The following is a 26,678-nucleotide window of genomic DNA, read 5'->3' as shown; positions in this document are numbered from 1 at the left end:
CGGGTGATATCCGAGTCATTCCAGTACTGCTTGAAGAGCACGTACGGGATGGTGGTGACCTGTGACCCGGTGTCCAGTAGGGCACTCATAGGAATGCCATCCAGTACCACGGGTAAGACTGGACGTCCTCCCACATATTTGTCGCGCCAGTTCGATGGGCCTGGTGATCTTTTTCCTGGGGGTTGGCCCTCTACCCCAGGTTGTGCCAGTTTAAAAGACAGTACCTTGCCATATGTCCGGGTTGATTGCAGCGGCGGCAGATGGGTCGTCCGTCCTCGTTGTATCGGTCGCTGGGTCTTCCTCTGGCCGGTGGGGTCCTCCTTGGTCGACGCCACGGGATGTCCTCCGGTCCGGATGCCAGCTGGATCTTCCCTGGAGTGGAAACCTGTAAAGACTGCACAGTTCGGGTTAGCGCAGCAACGCTTTTAGCTAGCTCTTGGACCTGATGGTGCAGGTCTGGAGCCGGGTCATTGTTCAAAGCCTGCGCATCAGCTCCCACAGGCCCTGCCGACAAGGGCGCCGCCTCCTGGTGGTAAGTGGTAGTGGGGCGTCTGTGGGTCACAACGCCACCTGGTGCCGGTTCTCGAAGCACCCGGATGGCTCTGTCCTTGAACTGTGCAAATCCCAGATGAGGGTCCTGTAAGGCCATTGCCCGCAACTGGGTTCGGTGGGCATTGCAATATAAACCCTCTATAAATTGTTCAGTCAACAGCCTGTCCTCGTCTCCCACGCCGTCAGGGTCGGTCTGCTTAATGGCTCTCAGGGCCCCTTGTAGGTTCAGGGCATAGTCCCTTATACTCTCATGTGCCCGCTGTTTGCACCCGTAGAATCTAAGCTTGATCTCGGCTGAGGTGCGGGTATCAAAGGTGTCCCTCAGCCGGGTTAGTATCCCTGCGACAGTCCTCCCCCCAGGTGGCCAGGACTTTACCTCCCTTTGGGCTGCCCCGGTTAATTGGGCCACCAGGATGCTCACTTTTTGCTCCTCTGTGAGGGGGTACACCTGGAAGAGGCTATCCAGCTTTTCTCTAAAGTCATGCAGGGTATGTGACTCCCCTGAGTACTGGGGTAGCCAGGCTGCCCCCGGGATATAGGGCATGGTGAAAGGCATGACCGCAACAGCGGTGGCGCTGGCGGGGGTTGAAGCGGTGAAGCTCTCCTCCGTATCCGACATCCTTCTCCCCCCTAGTGGACCGTGGCCTACCTTGCGATGATCCTCTTCCGTAGGCCGCGGCTCCGCAGTGGATCGTCAGGGTTGAGGACCTTCCGTCGCGCTCCTGTGACGTCGGCGTCTGCTGGGCTCCTTCCAGGACCTTACGCAACGTCCGGACGTGAGGCAGGGCTTCAGTTCTCGCGCGCTTTCGGAGTCCACGCCCCTCTTCTTCCCGCGCAGCGTCCTCAAGATGGCGTCCAATGGCGGGAAAACTCGACGTGTGGCGGGAAGAAGGCTGAAGATGGCGCCGGATGGCGGGAAAACTCCACCGATGGCGGGAAGGAAGCGGAAGATGGCGCCGGATGGCGGGAATCTTCACCACAGGTAAGTTTGAACAGTCTTTTTCAGGCACGCAGTACCCGGTGGTTGCGGGCACGAGATCCTGCCGACTACGCCAAAAGTTGACGCGCCCCTGGGCCTGTGTCGCGCAGCGTTGCGCACGCGGGAGCTTACCCGGAGCCGGATCTGTTGAGGGTTGTAGTCTCGTGGCGGTGATCCGGTCCGTGCCCAGGGAGTCAGACTAAGTGGCGCTGTATCAGCGGTAGATGTTGGACGACTACGCCACCCGTTGAGTACAGCTAAGGAGCTGCTGCTGCAGGGCAGACCGCTGAGGCCGGTGGTAGGATTGTGCAGCGTGATAGTATAACCCCCAACGGGAGGGGTATGGCCTCAGGGCAGCCGACGTGGATGATGGGGGTAGCAGGAACCACTCGGAGACGGTACGGTGTAGTTCAGGGTCTTTACTGGTGACAAAGATAGACCCTCCCGGAGTACTGGCTAGCGATTGGGGCCTGGTCAGTCCTTGAGCAGATGGGATCTCCCCTGGCCAGGCGGAGTTGTAGGCCTCCCAAACTAACAATACTCTTCTGGCTACCTTGCTAGAGGCGGGTATAAGTAGCCCACGTCCCTGAGTGTACCGTGTGGTGCTCACCCGTATGGCCGGTGACTCGGGGCCTTCTAGTAGCTTTCGCTCCACGACGGCGGTGCTGGTCCCACGCGTGTGACCGTGCCTTCGGGTTTCTGGGCCAGAGGACCTGCAATCCCCTGCCGGTCGGTTTCTGCTGCTGGATAGGAGTTAGTCCCCACAGCCTCGGACTCCGGGTCCGGTGATAACTTCTCAGTCAGGGCGAGCTCTGCAGCTGCCAGCCCCTGACTCCTTGTAGCACTGCTCCCACAGAGCTCCTGTTGTTTCTTCCTATGCTGCTTCTCTTCTCTACTTCTTCTCTACTCACTAACCCTGCCTCAGCCCTAGGTTTATATAGGGGAAGTTCTTCCCCTCCCAGGACTGGGCAGGAGGTGTGGCATGCATAGGATCCCTGACCAAGAGACCTCCCACCTGCTCTCAGACGTAATATCTCTATCACTGTGGCAACCAGACCCCTGGGGTGTCACATAATAAAGGGGTTAGGGCCAGCTTGGCATTATCAGCTGGCCCTAAGCCCAATATTCATGGGGTCACGCCAATATTAGACATGACCGCCATGAATTTCTAGTAAAGTATTTAAAAAAACACAACACCTAGAATAAAGTCCTTTAATTGAAATAAACAAAATTCTCCTGCGCTTGTCGTGAGAGCAGGAGAATTCTCTCAAGCTCACGGCAAGCGCAGGAGAATTTTCCCACGCTGTCAGTGACGTGCATGAGGTGAGCTGAGTTCATTGGACATGACCTCGGCTCATCTTTATGCCGTCACAGCGAGACACTGAGGAGTGCAAGCATGCCTGCGCTTCTCAATGTCTGCGGCATGGCAAGCTGAATGGCAGCTTTCGGCTGCGATCCAGCCTGTCATGTGAATGTAGCAGAGCTGGAGCCGTCCTGGGAACCATGGAAAGGTAAGGATGATGTTGGTTTATTATTTTACTTTTATTGCAGAAGACATTGGCTTCAGCTGGAATGGGCGTGATGGTAAGTATGGTTTAATTTAGAACAATAAAGAATTGTGTGTTTATTTCAATTAAAGGACTTTATTCTGGGTGTTTGTGTTTTTTTTAACTTTGACTATGGGGTTAGTAATGGGGGTGTCTTATAGACGCCTCTCCATTACTAACCTGGGCTTGATGTCAGCTGGGGCGGCTGACGGATGGTGTTTCTAGCCTGGGAGGGGGCCAATATTCATGGCACCCTTCCTGGGCTATTAATATCAGCCCCCAGCTGTCTGTCTAGCCTTTGCTAGCTATTAAAATAGGGGGGACCCCACGTCATTTTTTGGGGGGTTCCATTTTAATAGTAAATGCTAGGTATTCAGCTGGGGGCTGATATTAGCAGCCTGGGAAGCTCCGTGGGTATTACCCCCTTCCCAGGCTTCAAACATCTGCCCCAGCCGTCTGCTTAACCTCCGCTAGAGACTAAAATTACGGGGAACCCCACGCCATTTTTTTTTTTATAAATCCTTTATTTTAACACTAAATGACAAGTACAGTAATCAACACTATCACTGTACTTATTATATATGTGACTGACATGTTTCTATGTATCTAATCTATGTGTGATGCTCTATTCTTTCTGTTCTAAATTGTCGGGTACCGATGCTGAATTGCCGGCCGGCTTTTTTAAAGAGACGGTGCATGTGTAGCACCCTGAGGGTTCGGCTGCTACAGGGGTATTGCACCTCAACCCAGAGGTGTGATATTCCACTGCCGGGTAAGGAAGGAGTGTGAAACTGAGCTCAGGAAGCTGCATGCACTACACACATCCCATTTCCGAGGAGCAGACCAACGGTACTCCCACTTAGAAATGTGCAGGTACGACCGAGTCTGTTCCTGGCTGGAGTGGGAGGGGGGTGGTACATCCCAAGTAGTGTAGGGGCAGATAGGGGGAGCAGCCTGGGTAAAGATAGGAGCTCATTGGGTGCTGGTCACCTGAGCTCACACATAGAGGGTGTATATAAGGTGGGCACCAACTAAGAACAGGGTCAGTTGCAGAGAGAAAGTCAGCGAGCGGAGGAGAAGAGAGACCCAGAGTGAGAGAGGAGAAAGAGAGACCCAGAGGGGGAAACAGAAGAAAAGGACTCCAAGAACCCAACTTAAATCCCAGGGTGAAGAGTCGGCACAGGGTACCGGAACCCAAGCTGGTGGGGGCAAAAACACTCCCCAGCCAGAGACCGGAGACCGTGGGCAGCGTTTGTCACGGTCACCCACCACATCCACCACGAAGGCAGACCACGTGGAGGGTCAGGGAACCCAAGGCCAAGGGTCTCCCAACAGAAGGCCCGAGGGAGCTGGACCTGGGTGGATCAATAGTGGGGACGGCCAGAGAAAGGACAGAAGGAGAGCTCAGGGTCACGCTCCGGACTTATTTGGGGGTTGGCTGGATCCAGAACCTGGTGGACGCAGCACGGCTCGGGAGGTCACTCGAAGCTGGAGTGACCAGAACATCAGCAGTGAGTAAACATCCTAAACTGCATAACCCGACTCTGTCTCTGATTGCCGTCTACACTGCATCACCACAACTCCCATCCTCTGCACCTGATCCCCCTGAGGCTATACCCCACCCGTTGGGGGTTATATCACCAAAGCTGCACCTACACCACCAGCCTCAACGGACCCTGCTGCAGCGGCGGCCACAGTGACCGCAACACAACGGGTGGCGTAGTCGACATTAAGAACTTAGTAACATCTGTAGGACTGCCACATACAACTGAGTTTGACACCCTGGGCACGGACCGGGTCACAGCCACTCGGAAGACTACAACTCCCATCTGATCCGGCTCCGGATATTCCCCCTAAAGAATATGGCCCAGGGGGCGCGTCAACTTTGGCGTAGTCGGCAGGATTACGTGCCCGCAACAACCGGGTACTGCGTGCCTGAAGAAAAGAACGAGTTTACCTCAAAAAGAAGTCTCCTGCCGGTTCCGGAGGGTCCCCGCCATCGGACCCCATCACCAGTCGATTCCAGCCGGTTGTCCGCCATTAACAGCTTTTTCCCGCCATCTGCAGAGTTTCCCGCCACTGGGAAGCGGTTCCCGCCATTTCCAAGGATTTCCCGCCTTGCCAGAGCGGACGCCATTATGGGCGTGCCAGAGGGTGGCGAGAGGCCACCTCCCATCGTGGGCCAGGACCGAAAATGGCGCCAAAAGTGGAAACCGCCCCCACCAACAGAGACTGTGATGCTAGAGGTGTCTGTCAGCGTGAAAGAACCGCCCCTGGAGCTGACAGTCACCCAGTGGCCCCGGGACCGCCCTCGAAGTGGGAGGAGACGAAAGAAAAGAACGAAAATGGGTGCCGCCTGGAGCAGTCTGGAGCGAGCGCACCCGGAGGCAGGAAGCCTGGAGAAGAGTAGCAGAGAAGCTCACCCGGAGATGGCGAGAGAGCAGAGCAGCACCGGCCCGCTGGCCAGGAGCCTGCTGGAAGAAGAGCAGAGCAGCACCGACCCGTTGGTCAGGAGCCTGCTGGAAACCACGACCCCACTAGGCCTAGTGGAGGTCCTTGCACAGCTCCCCCGAGACCGGGAGTGTGCACAGACTGCCCTGGAGGGCCTTGCACGGAGGATGGCCCGGGTACAGCGAGAGACATTGGCGGAGTGGAGCCGAGAGATGGCCCAGCAAACCAAGACCCGGAGCACGCCAGCCAAGATGAGGAGACAGACCGCCTCTGAGGATGGCGCGGGAGGACCCAAGGCCGGAGACGGCGCCGAGAAGGGAGCCGAACGCATGGAGGCAGGTAAAGGGGACGTCTATACCCCAAACCGGGACGCCGCTTACCTGCCCCAGCTCCCCGTCGCAGAGCCCGAAAGTCCCCCTGCTGTGCCCGAAAACGCCATGTCACCGACGCAGACTAGGCCCCAACCGGAAGCCGCCGCGACCCCTGTGACGCCATGCGCACCGACCCCGAGCGTGGCAAAACAGGAAGTAACACCAGCCTGGTCGCAGGGCCTAGAATTTCCGGGCGTCGCATCACCAACAGCGCCCCCTACCTCCGCGGAGCCTCCGGCCTGGCCGCAAGGCCAGGTAGCCCAGGGCGCCGCCGTCCTAACGGTGCCCTTCACCTTCCAGGTGCCCCAGGCCTGGCCGCAAGGCCTGGGCAACCCGGGCGCCACCACCACCGCGCCCGCACCCGTAAAACCAAGGGTGCCGCGTCTGGGAGAGGACTTGTTTGCCCAGCACACGTGGCCGGACGGGCAGCCTTTCATCTGGCCCCAGAAATATTATGAACTGGAGCATCAGAGGAGAGTTGGGGCCATGTGTGCACCCCTGATTCCGGCTCCGAAGCCCGTGATAAGGATCTCGCCCCCGCTTGAAGAGACCCAATTTGAGTGGGACCCCACCGGAGAAGACCTAATGGGGTTCACTCAGGAAACCAGGGCAGCTGCAGCGGAGCGTGCTGAGTGCTGCCGACAGCAGCTCGAGGAGTTTGCGAGGGAGCGGAGAGAGAGGCGGGTCCGGGAACAACAGGCCCAAATAAGGAGCGCCGAGCAGAAGAGCCGAACCAGGAGGGACCCCCGTGCAGTGCACAGTCCCCGCACCACCGGGACTGTAATTAAGTTCAATATGCAGCATGGGTGGGGCTTCATCAGAGACCACAACACCCCCGGCGACGTCTTTGTCACGCGCAGAGATGTGGAGTCCCATCTGCCGGAGGGGCACAGAGGTCGTGACCTTTATATCGGGGACGAGGTCACCTTTACCCGGCACAAGTGTGCCAAAGGACCTTACGCCCTCCATGTGCATCGCCTGACAGAGGAGGAGCTGCGATGTGAGGAGGAAGAGCAAGAGGATCCGGACGGGTCTGAAGCTGAGATCCCCAAAGAAGGAGCAGGAGGAAGACGTTGTTGAGTACAGCGGAGTAGGTGCTGTAAATAGTTACCCGATCGGGGTATAAAGAAACTGTTGTTGCTAATATAGTCCCCGTTGGGACCAGCATGTGTGAACTGTTACCCGTATTTCCCTTAATCCCACTGACCGAGGACTGAGAGCGGTCATTCCTCCCTAATACCTGGCCGAGGACTGAGAGCGGCCATATCCTTGTATATAGTTGCGCGTCCTAAAGCGCCCCCTACCGGTTTTATAGGAAAACCATTTTTCTAGAAAGACTGTCGCACTTTGCCCGGTCAACAGTTGCCCAGTGACCGAAGGAGGAACAAGAGACGACGAGAATGTTTATTATAAAAAGTTTTATTGATGCTGCTAATTTATATGATGTTTTATATGTTTTATATGTTTATGAAAAAAAAAAAATGTATGTTTGTGGTGTTGTTTATGTCTTACAGCCCGAGGACGTGCTGTGATTTACCAGGGGGGAATGTAGCACCCTGAGGGTTCGGCTGCTACAGGGGTATTGCACCTCAACCCAGAGGTGTGATATTCCACTCCCGGGTAAGGAAGGAGTGTGAAACTGAGCTCAGGAAGCTGCATGCACTACACACATCCCATTTCCGAGGAGCAGACCAACGGTACTCCCACTTAGAAATGTGCAGGTACGACCGAGTCTGTTCCTGGCTGGAGTGGGAGGGGGGTGGTACATCCCAAGTAGTGTAGGGGCAGATAGGGGGAGCAGCCTGGGTAAAGATAGGAGCTCATTGGGTGCTGGTCACCTGAGCTCACACATAGAGGGTGTATATAAGGTGGGCACCAACTAAGAACAGGGTCAGTTGCAGAGAGAAAGTCAGCGAGCGGAGGAGAAGAGAGACCCAGAGTGAGAGAGGAGAAAGAGAGACCCAGAGGGGGAAACAGAAGAAAAGGACTCCAAGAACCCAACTTAAATCCCAGGGTGAAGAGTCGGCACAGGGTACCGGAACCCAAGCTGGTGGGGGCAAAAACACTCCCCAGCCAGAGACCGGAGACCGTGGGCAGCGTTTGTCACGGTCACCCACCACATCCACCACGAAGGCAGACCACGTGGAGGGTCAGGGAACCCAAGGCCAAGGGTCTCCCAACAGAAGGCCCGAGGGAGCTGGACCTGGGTGGATCAATAGTGGGGATGGCCAGAGAAAGGACAGAAGGAGAGCTCAGGGTCACGCTCCGGACTTATTTGGGGGTTGGCTGGATCCAGAACCTGGTGGACGCAGCACGGCTCGGGAGGTCACTCGAAGCTGGAGTGACCAGAACATCAGCAGTGAGTAAACATCCTAAACTGCATAACCCGACTCTGTCTCTGATTGCCGTCTACACTGCATCACCACAACTCCCATCCTCTGCACCTGATCCCCCTGAGGCTATACCCCACCCGTTGGGGGTTATATCACCAAAGCTGCACCTACACCACCAGCCTCAGCGGACCCTGCTGCAGCGGCGGCCACAGTGACCGCAACACAACGGGTGGCGTAGTCGACATTAAGAACTTAGTAACATCTGTAGGACTGCCACATACAACTGAGTTTGACACCCTGGGCACGGACCGGGTCACAGCCACTCGGAAGACTACAACTCCCATCTGATCCGGCTCCGGATATTCCCCCTAAAGAATATGGCCCAGGGGGCGCGTCAACTTTGGCGTAGTCGGCAGGATTACGTGCCCGCAACAACCGGGTACTGCGTGCCTGAAGAAAAGAACGAGTTTACCTCAAAAAGAAGTCTCCTGCCGGTTCCGGAGGGTCCCCGCCATCGGACCCCATCACCAGTCGATTCCAGCCGGTTGTCCGCCATTAACAGCTTTTTCCCGCCATCTGCAGAGTTTCCCGCCACTGGGAAGCGGTTCCCGCCATTTCCAAGGATTTCCCGCCTTGCCAGAGCGGACGCCATTATGGGCGTGCCAGAGGGTGGCGAGAGGCCACCTCCCATCGTGGGCCAGGACCGAAAATGGCGCCAAAAGTGGAAACCGCCCCCACCAACAGAGACTGTGATGCTAGAGGTGTCTGTCAGCGTGAAAGAACCGCCCCTGGAGCTGACAGTCACCCAGTGGCCCCGGGACCGCCCTCGAAGTGGGAGGAGACGAAAGAAAAGAACGAAAATGGGTGCCGCCTGGAGCAGTCTGGAGCGAGCGCACCCGGAGGCAGGAAGCCTGGAGAAGAGTAGCAGAGAAGCTCACCCGGAGATGGCGAGAGAGCAGAGCAGCACCGGCCCGCTGGCCAGGAGCCTGCTGGAAGAAGAGCAGAGCAGCACCGACCCGTTGGTCAGGAGCCTGCTGGAAACCACGACCCCACTAGGCCTAGTGGAGGTCCTTGCACAGCTCCCCCGAGACCGGGAGTGTGCACAGACTGCCCTGGAGGGCCTTGCACGGAGGATGGCCCGGGTACAGCGAGAGACATTGGCGGAGTGGAGCCGAGAGATGGCCCAGCAAACCAAGACCCGGAGCACGCCAGCCAAGATGAGGAGACAGACCGCCTCTGAGGATGGCGCGGGAGGACCCAAGGCCGGAGACGGCGCCGAGAAGGGAGCCGAACGCATGGAGGCAGGTAAAGGGGACGTCTATACCCCAAACCGGGACGCCGCTTACCTGCCCCAGCTCCCCGTCGCAGAGCCCGAAAGTCCCCCTGCTGTGCCCGAAAACGCCATGTCACCGACGCAGACTAGGCCCCAACCGGAAGCCGCCGCGACCCCTGTGACGCCATGCGCACCGACCCCGAGCGTGGCAAAACAGGAAGTAACACCAGCCTGGTCGCAGGGCCTAGAATTTCCGGGCGTCGCATCACCAACAGCGCCCCCTACCTCCGCGGAGCCTCCGGCCTGGCCGCAAGGCCAGGTAGCCCAGGGCGCCGCCGTCCTAACGGTGCCCTTCACCTTCCAGGTGCCCCAGGCCTGGCCGCAAGGCCTGGGCAACCCGGGCGCCACCACCACCGCGCCCGCACCCGTAAAACCAAGGGTGCCGCGTCTGGGAGAGGACTTGTTTGCCCAGCACACGTGGCCGGACGGGCAGCCTTTCATCTGGCCCCAGAAATATTATGAACTGGAGCATCAGAGGAGAGTTGGGGCCATGTGTGCACCCCTGATTCCGGCTCCGAAGCCCGTGATAAGGATCTCGCCCCCGCTTGAAGAGACCCAATTTGAGTGGGACCCCACCGGAGAAGACCTAATGGGGTTCACTCAGGAAACCAGGGCAGCTGCAGCGGAGCGTGCTGAGTGCTGCCGACAGCAGCTCGAGGAGTTTGCGAGGGAGCGGAGAGAGAGGCGGGTCCGGGAACAACAGGCCCAAATAAGGAGCGCCGAGCAGAAGAGCCGAACCAGGAGGGACCCCCGTGCAGCGCACAGTCCCCGCACCACCGGGACTGTAATTAAGTTCAATATGCAGCATGGGTGGGGCTTCATCAGAGACCACAACACCCCCGGCGACGTCTTTGTCACGCGCAGAGATGTGGAGTCCCATCTGCCGGAGGGGCACAGAGGTCGTAACCTTTATATCGGGGACGAGGTCACCTTTACCCGGCACAAGTGTGCCAAAGGACCTTACGCCCTCCATGTGCATCGCCTGACAGAGGAGGAGCTGCGATGTGAGGAGGAAGAGCAAGAGGATCCGGACGGGTCTGAAGCTGAGATCCCCAAAGAAGGAGCAGGAGGAAGACGTTGTTGAGTACAGCGGAGTAGGTGCTGTAAATAGTTACCCGATCGGGGTATAAAGAAACTGTTGTTGCTAATATAGTCCCCGTTGGGACCAGCATGTGTGAACTGTTACCCGTATTTCCCTTAATCCCACTGACCGAGGACTGAGAGCGGTCATTCCTCCCTAATACCTGGCCGAGGACTGAGAGCGGCCATATCCTTGAATATAGTTGCGCGTCCTAAAGCGCCCCCTACCGGTTTTATAGGAAAACCATTTTTCTGGAAAGACTGTCGCACTTTGCCCGGTCAACAGTTGCCCAGTGACCGAAGGAGGAACAAGAGACGACGAGAATGTTTATTATAAAAAGTTTTATTGATGCTGCTAATTTATATGATGTTTTATATGTTTTATATGTTTATGAAAAAAAAAAATGTATGTTTGTGGTGTTGTTTATGTCTTACAGCCCGAGGACGTGCTGTGATTTACCAGGGGGGAATGTAGCACCCTGAGGGTTCGGCTGCTACAGGGGTATTGCACCTCAACCCAGAGGTGTGATATTCCACTCCCGGGTAAGGAAGGAGTGTGAAACTGAGCTCAGGAAGCTGCATGCACTACACACATCCCATTTCCGAGGAGCAGACCAACGGTACTCCCACTTAGAAATGTGCAGGTACGACCGAGTCTGTTCCTGGCTGGAGTGGGAGGGGGGTGGTACATCCCAAGTAGTGTAGGGGCAGATAGGGGGAGCAGCCTGGGTAAAGATAGGAGCTCATTGGGTGCTGGTCACCTGAGCTCACACATAGAGGGTGTATATAAGGTGGGCACCAACTAAGAACAGGGTCAGTTGCAGAGAGAAAGTCAGCGAGCGGAGGAGAAGAGAGACCCAGAGTGAGAGAGGAGAAAGAGAGACCCAGAGGGGGAAACAGAAGAAAAGGACTCCAAGAACCCAACTTAAATCCCAGGGTGAAGAGTCGGCACAGGGTACCGGAACCCAAGCTGGTGGGGGCAAAAACACTCCCCAGCCAGAGACCGGAGACCGTGGGCAGCGTTTGTCACGGTCACCCACCACATCCACCACGAAGGCAGACCACGTGGAGGGTCAGGGAACCCAAGGCCAAGGGTCTCCCAACAGAAGGCCCGAGGGAGCTGGACCTGGGTGGATCAATAGTGGGGACGGCCAGAGAAAGGACAGAAGGAGAGCTCAGGGTCACGCTCCGGACTTATTTGGGGGTTGGCTGGATCCAGAACCTGGTGGACGCAGCACGGCTCGGGAGGTCACTCGAAGCTGGAGTGACCAGAACATCAGCAGTGAGTAAACATCCTAAACTGCATAACCCGACTCTGTCTCTGATTGCCGTCTACACTGCATCACCACAACTCCCATCCTCTGCACCTGATCCCCCTGAGGCTATACCCCACCCGTTGGGGGTTATATCACCAAAGCTGCACCTACACCACCAGCCTCAGCGGACCCTGCTGCAGCGGCGGCCACAGTGACCGCAACACAACGGGTGGCGTAGTCGACATTAAGAACTTAGTAACATCTGTAGGACTGCCACATACAACTGAGTTTGACACCCTGGGCACGGACCGGGTCACAGCCACTCGGAAGACTACAACTCCCATCTGATCCGGCTCCGGATATTCCCCCTAAAGAATATGGCCCAGGGGGCGCGTCACATGAAAACACTATTATTTTTTTGAATAAATCCTTTAAGACTAAATGACAAGTACAGTAAGCAACACTGTCACTGTACTTCATATATATGTGACTGACATGTTTCTATCTATCTAATCTATGTGTGAAGCTCTATTCTTTCTGTTCTAAATTGTCGGGTACCGATGTATGCCGCTGCTGAATTGCCGGCTTTTCATGTAATACATTCTACATTATTCTTAGTTGTTTTCCTTCATGTAGAATTAACCTACAAGGAAAGAAAGGGTTTATTTTCATTCCGATATTTGTGTCCCATTGACTTGCATTGGTTTCCGGTATCGGAATCGGCGATATCCGATATTTTTTGGGTATCGGTCCGATCCAATCCGATATTTCCCGATATCGGAAGGTATCGCTCAACACTAGCCATATCCCTAACAGGGTAATTAAGATCTGAAACTTTGGTCAAAGTTATCTGAGCACACAAATCTCCAAGGGTGCCCAGACTTTTGCATCTGCCCATTTTCCTTTTTGTAATTTTTAAAATGTAAAAAATGAAAATATATATACTGTATTTTTTGCCTAAAATACTAAGAAAATGTGTCATCTTTAACTTTAGGCCTTTTAGAGATCATTTCATCTTCAACTTGCTTAACTGTTTACAATAACAATAATTTTGACCAGTGGTGCCCAAACCTTTACATGCCACTGTACCTGCTGGCATCTCCAATGCCTCTTCTGATTATTTGACCCAATATGACATTGTCTTTGCTGTCATTTACAGACTACTGACGTGACCCTCCTGGATCAGGGTCCTGCAAACCTTTTTGCTCAAGTACATACTGTAAATGGCCCAAATAAAAACAATGGACAAAAGCTCTTTTATCTAAAACTCCCTCAAAAGTCCATTGGGAGAAAGCAAAGTCCTATCTCAACAGGAGACAAGGCTTCTTTACCATAAGAACTACTGATTTTTGGAACTACCGACCTCAGGAGCTGGTCACAGCGGGAACTGTTGATGGTTTCAAAAATGACTTAAATGTTTTTTTCTAGAAGAAGATAACATAAATAATTATGTACATACGTAAAGTTTTTTTCTGAATGTTTGGTCCAATGAATCAACAATTGGGATCAGGAGGGAAAGATTAGCTCTTTTGGGCCAGACTGGATCATGAATTGTGGTTGTGCCTTCGTCCTTTGCCTATCCCTTGGTTGAACTCAATGTCTTTTCTTTTTCAACGTATTAACTTTGTAACTCTAGTGGTGGGATCGATGGGATTAATTATGCCTTTTTTCTTTTGTATATAAATCTGAGCTGTTTTAAAACTTTTTTCACTGGACAACTGTCACGGATGTGTCAGATGTGACAGACAATCGCCCTGCAGTTGGTTGCGGGAGATCCCTTCGTTTGGCATTACAGACACCTTCTCAGCTGTCTTACTCTAGGACCCAGCGCCTACCTCCCTCCTGCTTTAATTGACAATCAGGCCTGGCTGTTTAAATACTTCCTGGTTGCTACACAGCCGGTGGTATTCACATGACCCCTTGTGAAGGCTTGGAGCAAGTGCAGTTCTTACTTCCTCTCTGGTGCTAAGAGGACGTGTGTGCCATCTCTCTGAAGTTGACTCAAGCTAAGCTACTTCCCCTGTGTTTGTCTCCCTTGTTGTCTTTAGTTGTCAGAGGGGATCGACTAGCACTCATCCCCCCCCTTCCCTGTCAAGGGCCAAGCGCTAGGGAAATACAGGGATTGGTTCCTGTGCGGCAATTGGTGAAGAAACAATATAATTTAGGGACGGTAGGGGAGACAGGGTGATTGCAGATCAGCCTAGGAGGTCTCCACTTCCCCTTTCCCTCATGTCTGGGCTCCCTTCCCCTCATCCCTTTGTGTCACACTTTGTCTTTCCTACACTGTGCGTGACAACAACCCCTTTGGTAAAACTAGTTGAAAAAAAAGATGATCGTTTTCAGGTTCCACTGATCTGATGAAAATCTGTGTGTTTGGGTGCAAAGCTCTGCTTCCTGATGTCTGATCTTGGTTAAAATAAAGGTTGTAATGCTGGAGGGTAACATGCCAGAGACTGTACTTTGCATAACCAGGAGAAAATATCTTTTTGAGGTGTTACAGTTACCATCAGATACTTGGCAAGTATCGTACGTGACTCCCATTACATAGATTAGCATGTTCTGCCAAGTATTTATGTGCTTTTAATGGGTAGAGTGGAGTAAGCCACAGACAGACGGACACCTCTGGCAGCATCTTATCTCCAGGGAGAACAAAATGATTGGGCATTTAAATTCAACCTGCACAATCCTTTCTCATCTAACATCATCGGTCAAGGGAGAATGGCAAGGCCCACATTAGGTGGATAATTGGATGGATAATCAGTTGGTTGGGTTGGCTTTAATTTAATGAACATTGGGGTCTTTAAGAATGAAACCATATAACTTTTGTGTGACAATTGACATCCAATGGCAGCACAGGTAAGGGGAGAATGATGGAGTGTAATGGAATGAGAATTCACTAAAAGTCAGAATATTTAGTGTTGTCTTATAAGGTCATCATTTACATGAGCATTTTTAAGGTTTACTTTTCTTTAATTGTGGTTTCTATATATTTTTTCCATTTTCCCAGGTAATGGAAGTAAAAGGACAAATGATCCATGTTCCTGAATCCAATTCCATCCTCTTTTTGGGTTCTCCTCGTGTTGACAAGCTGGATGAACTGATGGGACAAGGACTGCATCTTTCGGATATCCCAATCCATGATGCCACCCGTGATGTCATCCTGGTTGGTGAGCAGGCCAAAGCTCAAGATGGTCTTAAAAAGCGAATGGATAAATTGAAAGCCACTTTGGAAAAAACCCACCAAGCTTTGGAGGAGGAAAAGAAGAAAACAGTGGATCTTCTCTATTCAATATTTCCGGGAGATGTGGCTCAGCAGCTTTGGGAAGGGAAGACTGTTGAGGCTCGGAAGTTTGATGACGTCACGATGCTCTTTTCTGACATTGTGGGGTTCACAGCTGTATGTGCTCAGTGTACACCAATGCAAGTCATTAGTATGTTAAATGAACTCTACACTAGATTTGACTATCAGTGTGGATTCTTGGATATTTATAAGGTAAGAATTTTACTCCTCTGGTTGTATTTTCATTTTCTGGTCATATTTGCTCAAACCAATTTTGATATATATAATTTTTTTCTTATATTGAACGTTACACTCACATTTTCTCAGTGTTTTTTTTTAAAGAGGACCTGTCTTCATGTCAAAAGTAACCAGTTTTTGCTCTTTTTTTATGCCGCTGCTCTCCTAAATAGTCAATTTTTTTGTCTTTGAAATCCCCCAAATCCATTTTAGAGATATGGGCCTTTTTGTTTAGTAGTATTTTTTTTTCGTCCTTATAAATGGGGTGTGGCTCACAGGGTAATTATGCAGAGCAGCCTAAAGACACGCCCACATAGAATTCTGTGAGCCACGCCCCCTTAGAAATACCAAAAACATTTGCACTAATTAAAAAGTCTCATATCTCAGGAAAAGTGGATTTCAAGCAAACTAAAAAGAAAAAGGCATACTTAGATAAAGAAATAAATAAACAGCAAAAACTGTCTCATCTGACCTGGTGGCATATTCCCTTCAAAGGGGTTTTCTGTGACTATGATATCAATGCTCTAACCTTAGAATAGACCATCAATATCAAATTGCCAGGGCCTGATCCCGGCACCCATACTGGTTGGCTGACTGCAGCATCACAATCCCTTCATGGTTTGCAGGACACAGTGATGTACATTTTGTTGTGGTTATTCCTTGTACTGCAGATCAGTCCCATGGATTTGATGTTATCAAGAAAAGACATAGTTACACAACTAAAGTGATGTGACACCGCTTAGAGCGCCGCGGCCCCACCAGTCGGATGATTACAAGGGGTTTACAGGAGCTTGACTCCTGTGGTCTTTGACTCATGGCCTAGCCGTGGTAAATTAAAGTTCAAAAAAACTCCTTCAACTTTATATGATTGTTTATTTCTTCTGAGAAGTTCCCAAAAATTCAGCTTCACGACAACTAACATATATAGATCATACGATAACTGGTTTATGAAAGCAAAGATAATGATACTCCAAGAGTCATAACTAGACTTTCCTTTACTTGACTGAACGATTTTGGAACTGGCGTTGGCGTTGACCAGACTGGGGTCTAGAGTTTATGAAATCTAATCTTCAACACCGAATGGTGGTCTGTGCTTTGTTGGAGGAGAATCCCCAGTTATGGATTGGTGGCAGTATTTCCCATCCAATAGTCAGAGGTCACAGGTCAGGAGCAAGATGAGAGAAAAATCAGGAATTAAGCTAGAGCTCATGATCATGAGAAGAATAACACAGATAATCCCAAGGGTAAGGTATCAGTGAAATTCACATTAAGGTCAAAATCAGACAGTAGTCAAAGGCAGCACTAATAGTACAAAGAACAAGACATGAGGACAGGGTATATACTTCAATCAGAAGGTAAGGCATAGCATGAGAGCCGCTGTTTGGAGCAGCTGAGGAGGAACTACCTAGAAACCTGAAGCAACCATCATCAGTAGCTGCAACCACTTGGTGAGAAAGCGGTGCTGGAACCGGGCAAGTAGAGACAACACAAAATCTGAAAAATGATAGATTGAGGCTATGTGCCCACGATGCAGAAATACTGCATATTTTTTCCGCTTCTCCCTGGCAGGAAAAACGCATGCTGTTTTTACATGCGTTTTTCCCGCCAGGTAGAAGTGTTTGTCAAGCGTTTTTGCATGAATTTCCGCATGCGGGTTATCAAGCGCTTTTCCAAGTGATTTTAGCATCACTTGGAAAGTGCTTGACAACTTGGTCACACTATATAAATCCATGCAACCGGTAAGAATGGTAAAAAATAAAAAATAAAGATTATACTTACCTTCCGATGTCCTCCCGGTGTTTTCTCCGCTAGGTCAGGTGTTTTGGGCGGCTCGCGGTGGTGCGAAGGACCTGCGGTGAAGTCATTGAGTCATGTGACAGGTCACATGACTCAATGACGTCATGGCCGATCCTTCACAACACCGCAACCTATAGAGCAGACCAGACAAAGGGGAGAAAACACCGGGAAGACATCGGAAGGTGAGTATAATCTCTATTTTTTATTTTAAATTCTTTTTTTTTACAGTTTCTATGGTACCCAGGTCTGGATGAGAATCTCCTCTTCTCGAGACCTGGGTACCATCCGCACATTGAACCGTGTGATATCCGCTTGTGGAGATGCAGTGATGCGGATGTCACGCGGTCCAATGCAAGTCAATGGCGGCGATTACGCTGCATGTCCGCAAAATTAATGGACATGCTGCGTATTTTTCCGCAATGATAATCCGCAGCGGAAATTTCCGCAACATGTGCACAGTACATGTGGATTATCATTGGGGACCATGGGGCACGTATTACCAAGCGTTTTTTAAGCGTTTTCGCTGTGGAAATTCCGCAGCAAAAACGCTTGAAAAACGCATAGTGGGCACGCAGCTTTACAAGATGCTTTATGAAGAGACCCAAAGAAATTGAAACATTTCCTTTAGGCCACATGCACACGTTCAGTAGTTGGTCAGTATTTTACATCGGTATTTATAAGCCAAAACCAGGAGTGGAACAATCAGAGGAAAAGTATAATAGAAACACGTCACCACTTCTTGATTTTTCACCCACTAATGGTTTTGGCTTACAAATACTGATGTAAAATACTGACCAAATACTGAACATGTGAACATGGCCATAATGGAAGACTCTAGGCTAGAAGGAAAAGATACAAGAACAGAGTATGCAATGTAGAGGGACTTCATGTTAGATGCTGTAGAACCACCCTTCCCCCATTTGGAGCAATGATATGGGAATAAGACACAATTTGCAGCCTGATAAATTGGCGTCTTTGATCCAGCATTCCACATCCTTTCCTGACTAGCTAAATTCCCATGTTTAGTTAGAAGGATTTTCCACTCGGGAGCACAACTATTGCAGTTCCCATGTTTCTCACGTCAACCAAGATCAAAATATTTTTCTAGTCTAATAGAAACCATAAATTAGCAATAAAAATTAACCCCTAAAGACTACGCAAATAAAGTACAACTCCAATTTGCTAGGATACATTGTATGTAGAAAACAAACCATTAAAGGTCCCTTCAGCTTTGCAATAATTTTAAATATAATATGAAGAAATATTTTGAACAGACATAATTAAAATATACAAAGTTAGCAATAAATTCATCCAAAAGTGAACCACCAGTATTACATGTCAGATAATTATTTAGCAAAAAGTGACCATTAAAACCTAGCCTTTAATTGGTCATTTTAAACCTAAAAAGGTCTCAAGAACCTGAACCAAGCAGTGGGACAAACAAACACATAAATTAAAGGGGTTGTCCCGCAAACAAAGTTCATTTTAATTAATAGATCTTGGAATAATAATAATTTCCACAATTGGATGTGTTTATATAAAATGTTCCTGTGCTGAGATAATCTTATAATTGTGTCCCTGCTGTGTACTGTGTAATGGCCATGTCTGACCGTGCAGGAACATGGTCTGAGTCACAACAAGAAGACATCAGAACATTGTCAAGGGGCAAAAGCAGAGAACCTCTTTAATATGTTCTCTAGTAATTTTTCCCATAAAACGAGTGGTCACTCTTTTTTATGTAACAAAAATATTCAAACATTCTGCTTCCTGACACTTTAGTGTCAGGGGGAATTAATAGCTGTCAGTACAAACAGCTGTTTTCTTAAAGGGAATCTATCACCAGGTTTTTGCCACCTAATCTGAGAACAGCATAGATGGATAGTGCAACAGACGTGTATGTTTTTGATCATTGTCATTTTGGAAAAGTGCACGTCTATCAAGGGCACGGAATGATGGGAGCATCTTCTCTTTCACTATAGAGCAGTACATCTGTGAATTCCTGATACCATCAATGAAATGTAGCTACTAGTGATGAGCGAGTATGATCTATTAACCCTTTCGCCGAGTATGCTGGGAGGAATGTCTATTTCTTAAACATTCCTCACATGTAATAAAGTTGTCAAACAAAGAAAATGACATACGAGAACATGGTGATATTAAAAAATACAAAGTTTATTATTATCCAAGGTTAAAAAATAGCTAACATATAAACCATAATGGCGCAGATACATTAGTGGTGGGCAAAAAGACAAAGTGCTCTAGGACCGGTCAAACACATGATATAGATTAGTAATGGAGAAAACATTCAAGTGAAGTATATATATTCCAACACATGATGTAGATTAATGATAAAAAAGTCGCTATTAAACAGCAGTAGTAAATACAAAGTGTTGAAACTTACATGTGTGGCTATCAAGTGACATGAGTCCAGGTACTGTCACCCCTGCTATTTAATGGTGACTATTTCCCTTTTTTTGCTATGCACTGTGCACTTTAGCGGTTCTTTTGAGCCTCTTTGATAGCTCCATATATATATATATGTCCCATTTCAGCGACTTTTTTATCATTAATCTACATCATGTGTTGGAATATAAATACTACACTTGAATGTTTTCTCCATTACTAATCTATATCATGTGTTTGACCGGTCCTAGAGTACTTTGTCTTTTTGCCCACCACTAATGTATCTGCGTCATTATGGTTTATATGTTAGCTATTTTTAAACCTTGGATAATAATAAACTTTGTATTTTTTAATATCACAATGTTCTCTTACGTCATTTTCTTTATATGAATTCTTATTTGAGACGTTGAACAGATTCTGTTTTTCTGATATGTGACCTATATGGTTAAATTACTTTGCCTCAAAGTTGTCAAACAGTTGCAAATCATGCACACGGGAGTGATTTAACCATATCACCGAGCAGTTATAAGTACTTGGAGCTCGGCCCGAGCATACTCGGACAGAACATACTTGCTCAACCCTAGTAGCTACCCGACACCAGCAGCTCTCATGCAGTTTCACATAAGGTCACCACCATGTTTCATTGTAGGAACCATGCATTTACACTGACTAGAAAAAGGGTAAGAATGTTTTGAACTTTTGACTTTCAGTCTCCATTAGAGATGAGCGTTGTTCGACTCGAACTGTTCGCCAATCTCAAATTCGAGCTGTTTTGGGCGGTGTTCGAGCCGTTCGGCGAACACGAACGATTTGAGAAAAATTCGGCTGTTCGAGGTTATGTTCGATAACTGTTCGTGCACCAAAATCATAACTGGATTTTTTCTCAGTAATGATGAAAATTAATGTTAATACGCAGTTTGAGTGTACAGCGGGGTGGGGGGAGGGGCAGGGGATGGATCTCTGCAGGAACAATGAAGATCTCCATTTTTTTTTTCTCTTTCCCGCATTTACAGTGGGGAGGTGCAATCTGTCAGCCTATCAGCAGCGCACACACGGAGCAAAGTGCTTTTTTTCACACAAGCAAGGGCATGTGTCATTGGCAGTGTATGTCACATGTCCTTGCCCTATAAGACCAAGCCATTTTCCCCGTCGCCACCATTTTCTCACTGCTGCAGCTGCGTGTTAGACGGCACCGCTGTTGCTGTGTGCGCTATACCTTGTTAATTTCAAGCCAATTTTCGCACAAATCTACAGATAGCTTGGGAGTAGGGAATAGTTGTGATTGCAGTCCTTTTAAGGACTAGGTTACAGCATTTCCTACGACTTTTATCAGGCAGGTCTGTGCTCTTAAATAGATAGATTGTGGGAGTAAAGACTAATTGTAATTGCTGTCCTTTTCAGGACTATGTTACATCAGTTCCTATCAGTTTTTGCCAGGCAGGTCTGTGCCAGTGCTGTGCAAGTTTTTTCACAGCATTTGGCTGAATCTAGCAAAGCTAATCCTTTTTGGCCTATTGCAGAGTGTGTTAGTCAGTGGAGTAGCCTATCTGTGTTGCAAGATATACCACCTGTGTATAGAATACCAATTTTTTTACTGCACCTAGTGAAGTAAAATCTTTTGGGCATAGCATCATTCTATTAGTCCATCTATACTGACCTCCATCAGGTTGCAAATTGAATATATTTTTTTCTGCATCTAGCTCTGAAAAAATATTTGGGCTTCTAGCAGTGTGTGGGACTTGTTCTATTAGTCCATCTATACTGACCTCCATCAGGTTGCAAACTGAATATAATTTTTTTCTGCATCTAGCTCTGAAAAAATATTTGGCCTTCTAGCAGTGTGTGGGACTTGTTCTATTAGTCCATCTATACTGACCTCCATCAGGTTGCAAACTAAAAATAATTTTTTGTCTGCATCTAGCTCTGAAAAAATATTTGGCCTTCTAGCAGTGTGTGGGACTTTCTCTATTAGTCCATCTATACTGACCTCCATCAGGTTGCAAACTGAATATATTTTTTTTCTGCATCTACCTCTGAAAAAATATTGGGCTTCTAGCTGTGTGTGGGACTTGTTCTATTAATCCATCTATACTGACCTCCATCAGGTTGCAAACTGAATATAATTTTTTTCTGCATCTACCTCTGGAAAAATATTGGGCTTCTAGCTGTGTGTGGGACTTGTTCTATTAGTCCATCTATACTGACCTCCATCAGGTTGCAAACTGAATAGAATTTTTTTCTGCATCTACCTCTGAAAAAATATTTGGTCTTCTAGCAGTGTGTGGGACTTTCTCTATTAGTCCATCTATACTGACCTCCATCAGGTTGCAAATTAAAAATAATTTTTATCTGCATCTAGCTCTGAAAAAATATTTGGCCTTCTAGCAGTGTGTGGGACTTTCTCTATTAGTCCATCTATACTGACCTCCATCGGGTTGCAAACTGAATATATTTTTTTTCTGCATCTACCTCTGAAAAAATATTTGGGCTTCTAGCTGTGTGTAGGACTTGTTCTATTAGTCCATCTATACTGACCTCCATCAGGTTGCAAACTGAATACAATTTTTTTCTGCATCTACCTCTGAAAAAATATTTGGGCTTCTAGCTGTGTGTGGGACTTGTTCTATTAGTCCATCTATACTGACCTCCATCAGGTTGCAAATTGAATATAATTTTTTTCTGCATCTAACTAGAGATGAGCGTTGTTCTACTCGAACTGTTCGCCAATCTCAAATTCGAGCTGTTTTGGGCGGTGTTCGAGCCGGTCGGCGAACACGAACAATTTGAGAAAAATTCGGCTGTTCGAGGTTATGTTCGATAACTGTTTGTGCACCAAAATCATAACTGGATTTTTTCTCAGTAATGATGAAAATTAATGTTAATACGCAGTTTGAGTGTACAGCGGGGCGGGGGGAGGGGCAGGGGATGGATCTCTGCAGGAACAATGAAGATCTCCATTTTTTTTTCTCTTTCCCGCATTTGCAGTGGGGAGGTGCAATCTGTCAGCCTATCAGCAGCGCACACACGGAGCGAAGTGCTTTTTTTCACACAAGCAAGGGCATGTGTGATTGGCAGTGTATGTCACATGTCCTTGCCCTATAAGACCAAGCCATTTTCCCCGTCGCCACCATTTTCTCACTGCTGCAGCTGCGTGTTAGACGGCACCGCTGTTGCTGTGTGCGCTATACCTTGTTAATTTCAAGCCAATTTTCGCACAAATATACAGATAGCTTGGGAGTAGGGAATAGTTGTGATTGCAGTCCTTTTAAGGACTAGGTTACAGCATTTCCTACGACTTTTATCAGGCAGGTCTGTGCTCTTAAATAGATAGATTGTGGGAGTAAAGACTAATTGTAATTGGAGTCCTTTTCAGGACTAGGTTACATCAGTTCCTATCAGTTTTTGCCAGGCAGGTCTGTGCCAGTGCTGTGCAAGTTTTTTTCACAGCATTTGGCTGAATCTAGCAAAGCTAATCCTTTTTGGCCTATTGCAGAGTGTGTTAGTCAGTGGAGTAGCCTATCTGTGTTGCAAGATATACCACCTGTGTATAGAATACCAATTTTTTTACTGCACCTAGTGAAGTAAAATCTTTTGGGCATAGCATCATTCTATTAGTCCATCTATACTGACCTCCATCAGGTTGCAAACTGAATATAATTTTTTTCTGCATCTAGCTCAGAAAAAATATTTGGGCTTCTAGCGGTGTGTGGGACTTGGTCTATTAGTCCATCTATACTGACCTCCATCAGGTTGCAAATTAAAAATAATTTTTTTCTGCATCTAGCTCTGAAAAAATATTTGGGCTTCTAGCAGTGTGTGGGACTTGGTCTATTAGTCCATCTATACTGACCTCCATCAGGTTGCAAATTAAAAATAATTTTTTTCTGCATCTAGCTCTGAAAAAATATTTGGGCTTCTAGCAGTGTGTGGGACTTGGTCTATTAGTCCATCTATACTGACCTCCATCAGGTTGCAAATTAAAAATAATTTTTTTCTTCATTTATCTCTGAAAAAATATTTGGGCTTCTAGCAGCGTGTGGGACTTGTTCTATTAGTCCATCTATACTGACCTCCATCAGGTTGCAAATTAAAAATAATTTTTTTCTGCATCTAGCTCTGAAAAAATATTTGGGCTTCTAGCAGTGTGTGGGACTTGGTCTATTAGTCCATCTATACTGACCTCCATCAGGTTGCAAATTAAAAATAATTTTTTTCTTCATTTAGCTCTGAAAAAATATTTGGGCTTCTAGCAGTGTGTGGGACTTGGTCTATTAGTCCATCTATACTGACCTCCATCAGGTTGCAAATTAAAAATAATTTTTTTCTTCATTTAGCTCTGAAAAAATATTTGGGCTTCTAGCGGTGTGTGGGACTTGGTCTATTAGTCCATCTATACTGACCTCCATCAGGTTGCAAATTAAAAATAATTTTTTTCTGCATCTAGCTCTGAAAAAATATTTGGGCTTCTAGCAGTGTGTGGGACTTGGTCTATTAGTCCATCTATACTGACCTCCATCAGGTTGCAAATTAAAAATAATTTTTTTCTGCATCTAGCTCTGAAAAAATATTTGGGCTTCTAGCAGTGTGTGGGACTTGGTCTATTAGTCCATCTATACTGACCTCCATCAGGTTGCAAATTAAAAATAATTTTTTTCTGCATCTAGCTCTGAAAAAATATTTGGGCTTCTAGCAGTGTGTGGGACTTGGTCTATTAGTCCATCTATACTGACCTCCATCAGGTTGCAAATTAAAAATAATTTTTTTCTGCATCTAGCTCTGAAAAAATATTTGGGCTTCTAGCAGTGTGTGGGACTTGGTCTATTAGTCCATCTATACTGACCTCCATCAGGTTGCAAATTGAATAAAAAAATTTTCTGTATCTAGCTCTGAAAAAATATTTGGGCTTCTAGCGGTGTGTGGGACTTGGTCTATTAGTCCATCTATACTGACCTCCATCAGGTTGCAAATTAAAAATAATTTTTTACTGCATCTAGCTCTGAAAAAATATTTGGGCTTCTAGCAGTGTGTGGGACTTGGTCTATTGGTCCATCTATACTGACCTCCATCAGGTTGCAAATTGAATAAAAAAAATTTCTGCATCTAGCTCTGAAAAAATATTTGAGCTTCTAGCGGTGTGTGGGACTTGGTCTATTAGTCCATCTATACTGACCTCCATCAGGTTGCAAATTGAATAAAAAAATTTTCTGCATCTAGCTCTGAAAAAATATTTGGGCTTCTAGCGGTGTGTGGGACTTGGTCTATTAGTCCATCTATACTGACCTCCATCAGGTTGCAAATTAAAAATAATTTTTTTCTGCATCTAACCCAGCCAATAGTTTTGGCCTAATACCACAGTTTGGCCACTCAGCTCTGCTCGGTTACCATCCATTGTTTTTTTGTGCAAACAACTCCAGAGTTGTGAATTAGTTAACCACCAAAATGAGTGGAAAAAGGCCTGCTGCTGGTGGAAAGGGGAATAGGCGTGTTGGGAAGGGGAAAAAAGGTTGTGTCCGTGGGGTAGGTGCAGAAGAAAGACCATCTTCCAGCCAAACTAAAATGTCTACTTCTTTTAGCGGACAATGTGATAAGATCCCTTTCTTACGGCCACGCCAATCGCTACAAATTCCAGATGAGGCACAAAAACAGCAGGTGCTTCAACGGATATCAAGTGCTCCTTTAAGTGGGCTCTCCTCCACATCAACTTCAACATCACAAATACTCCAGTCCTCAAAGGTGTCACCCAAATCGCACTTGCTTCCTCACAGCTCCCAAATCTCCAGCTGCCCGTCTGAGTATGAGGTAGAACAGATGGTTGAGTCTGCAGAGCTGTTTACTCATACTATAGCCTGGGAATCAGAGGTCGACTCCAGCGCTTCTGTGAATCCAGACGAGGAAATGATCTGCACTGATGCCCAGAATCTTTATGAGTCGGATCCAGGACCAGACGCAGAAGGTTCTGACCATAATGTAGACCCTCATTCCCAAACTGTAACTCCTGTTGGTGGAGACAATGAGGAAGACGATGATAAGACTCAAATACCTGATTGGAGCGACAACTTTAGTTTTTTGTCAGGGCAGGAACAGGTTGGCTCTGAGGACGACGGGTGTGATAACGCACAGGGTGATGATGATGAGGTCGGAGATCCCACTTACTGTCAACCCACAGTCAGCCAAGAGATGAGGTCAGCAGAGGAGGTGGAGGAAGATGCTAGTGACGACGAGGTCAGGTTGCGCCTTCCTGGACAGAGATGTAGTACTGGAAGCACGTCAACAACTGCATCCTCAAACACAACTCTGCCTCTCACCACAAGTCGTGGTGGCTCTTCAGGTCGCATGGGTGCTAAGCCTTGCATAGCCTGGGCATTTTTTCAGATCGATAAAGATGACCCAACTCGTGTTATCTGTAACATTTGTCAGCAAAAGCTAAGTAGAGGCCAAAAAATACATAGTTTGAGTACTTCATGCATGAACCGGCACATGGACATGAAGCATAAGTTGCAGTGGGAAGCTCAGTGTGCTACAATGCGGTCTAGCCGGCCGGGCCAACCACCGTCTGCCATATCTTGTGCATCCGCGGCCTCTTCATCCTCTGTGACTGGGGGGACAGCAGTCACACCTGTTTTGGGGCGCAGACCTGCCACCTCTTTACCCGCAACAGCCAGCGTGATTGGCAGGTCATCATTTTCTTTGGAGGTGGTCACACCAGCTGGTCTTGAGCGCTGTCCGACATCGATAGCACCACCTTTGGATCAAGGCAACCTAACATGTCCGCCTGCATCTTCCTCACAGACCGGCAGTTTGCCGGGGACACCCTTATCAACCCCGTCTAAGCACAATAGCCAGCCCTCGGTCCCTCAGATGTGGACAAGTAAAAGACCATTTCCTCCTAGCCATGAGAAAGCTAAGAGGTTGAATTTCACCATCTGCAAGCTCTTGGCTACAGAAATGCTGCCTTTCCGCCTGGTGGACACAGAGGATTTTCGAGACCTTATGTCCGTCGCAGTGCCCCAGTACCAGATGCCCAGTCGGCACTACTTCTCAAAGAAAGGTGTGCCTGCG

At 48.3% G+C, this 26,678-nt stretch overlaps 1 protein-coding gene across 1 annotated transcript in view; it reads left to right on the top strand.

Annotated features, from left to right (window-relative positions):
- GUCY1A2 (guanylate cyclase 1 soluble subunit alpha 2) overlaps nucleotides 1-26,678 on the top strand; it is a 398,286-nt gene that overhangs the window by 253,929 nt on the left and 117,679 nt on the right. Inside the window, exon 5 of the mRNA XM_073662188.1 lies at nucleotides 14,910-15,395. Within this exon, the coding sequence (XP_073518289.1) occupies nucleotides 14,910-15,395 (486 nt within the window). The remainder of the gene's footprint in view (nucleotides 1-14,909; nucleotides 15,396-26,678) is intronic.

This window comes from Phyllobates terribilis, unplaced genomic scaffold (assembly GCF_046119375.1).
Source record: "Phyllobates terribilis strain yellow unplaced genomic scaffold, ASM4611937v1 Scaffold_2__4_contigs__length_985480577, whole genome shotgun sequence".
Taxonomy (NCBI): Eukaryota; Metazoa; Chordata; class Amphibia; order Anura; family Dendrobatidae; genus Phyllobates; species Phyllobates terribilis.
Note: the sequence above shows the minus strand (reverse complement) of the source record. Positions and strands in the feature narration are given on the sequence as shown.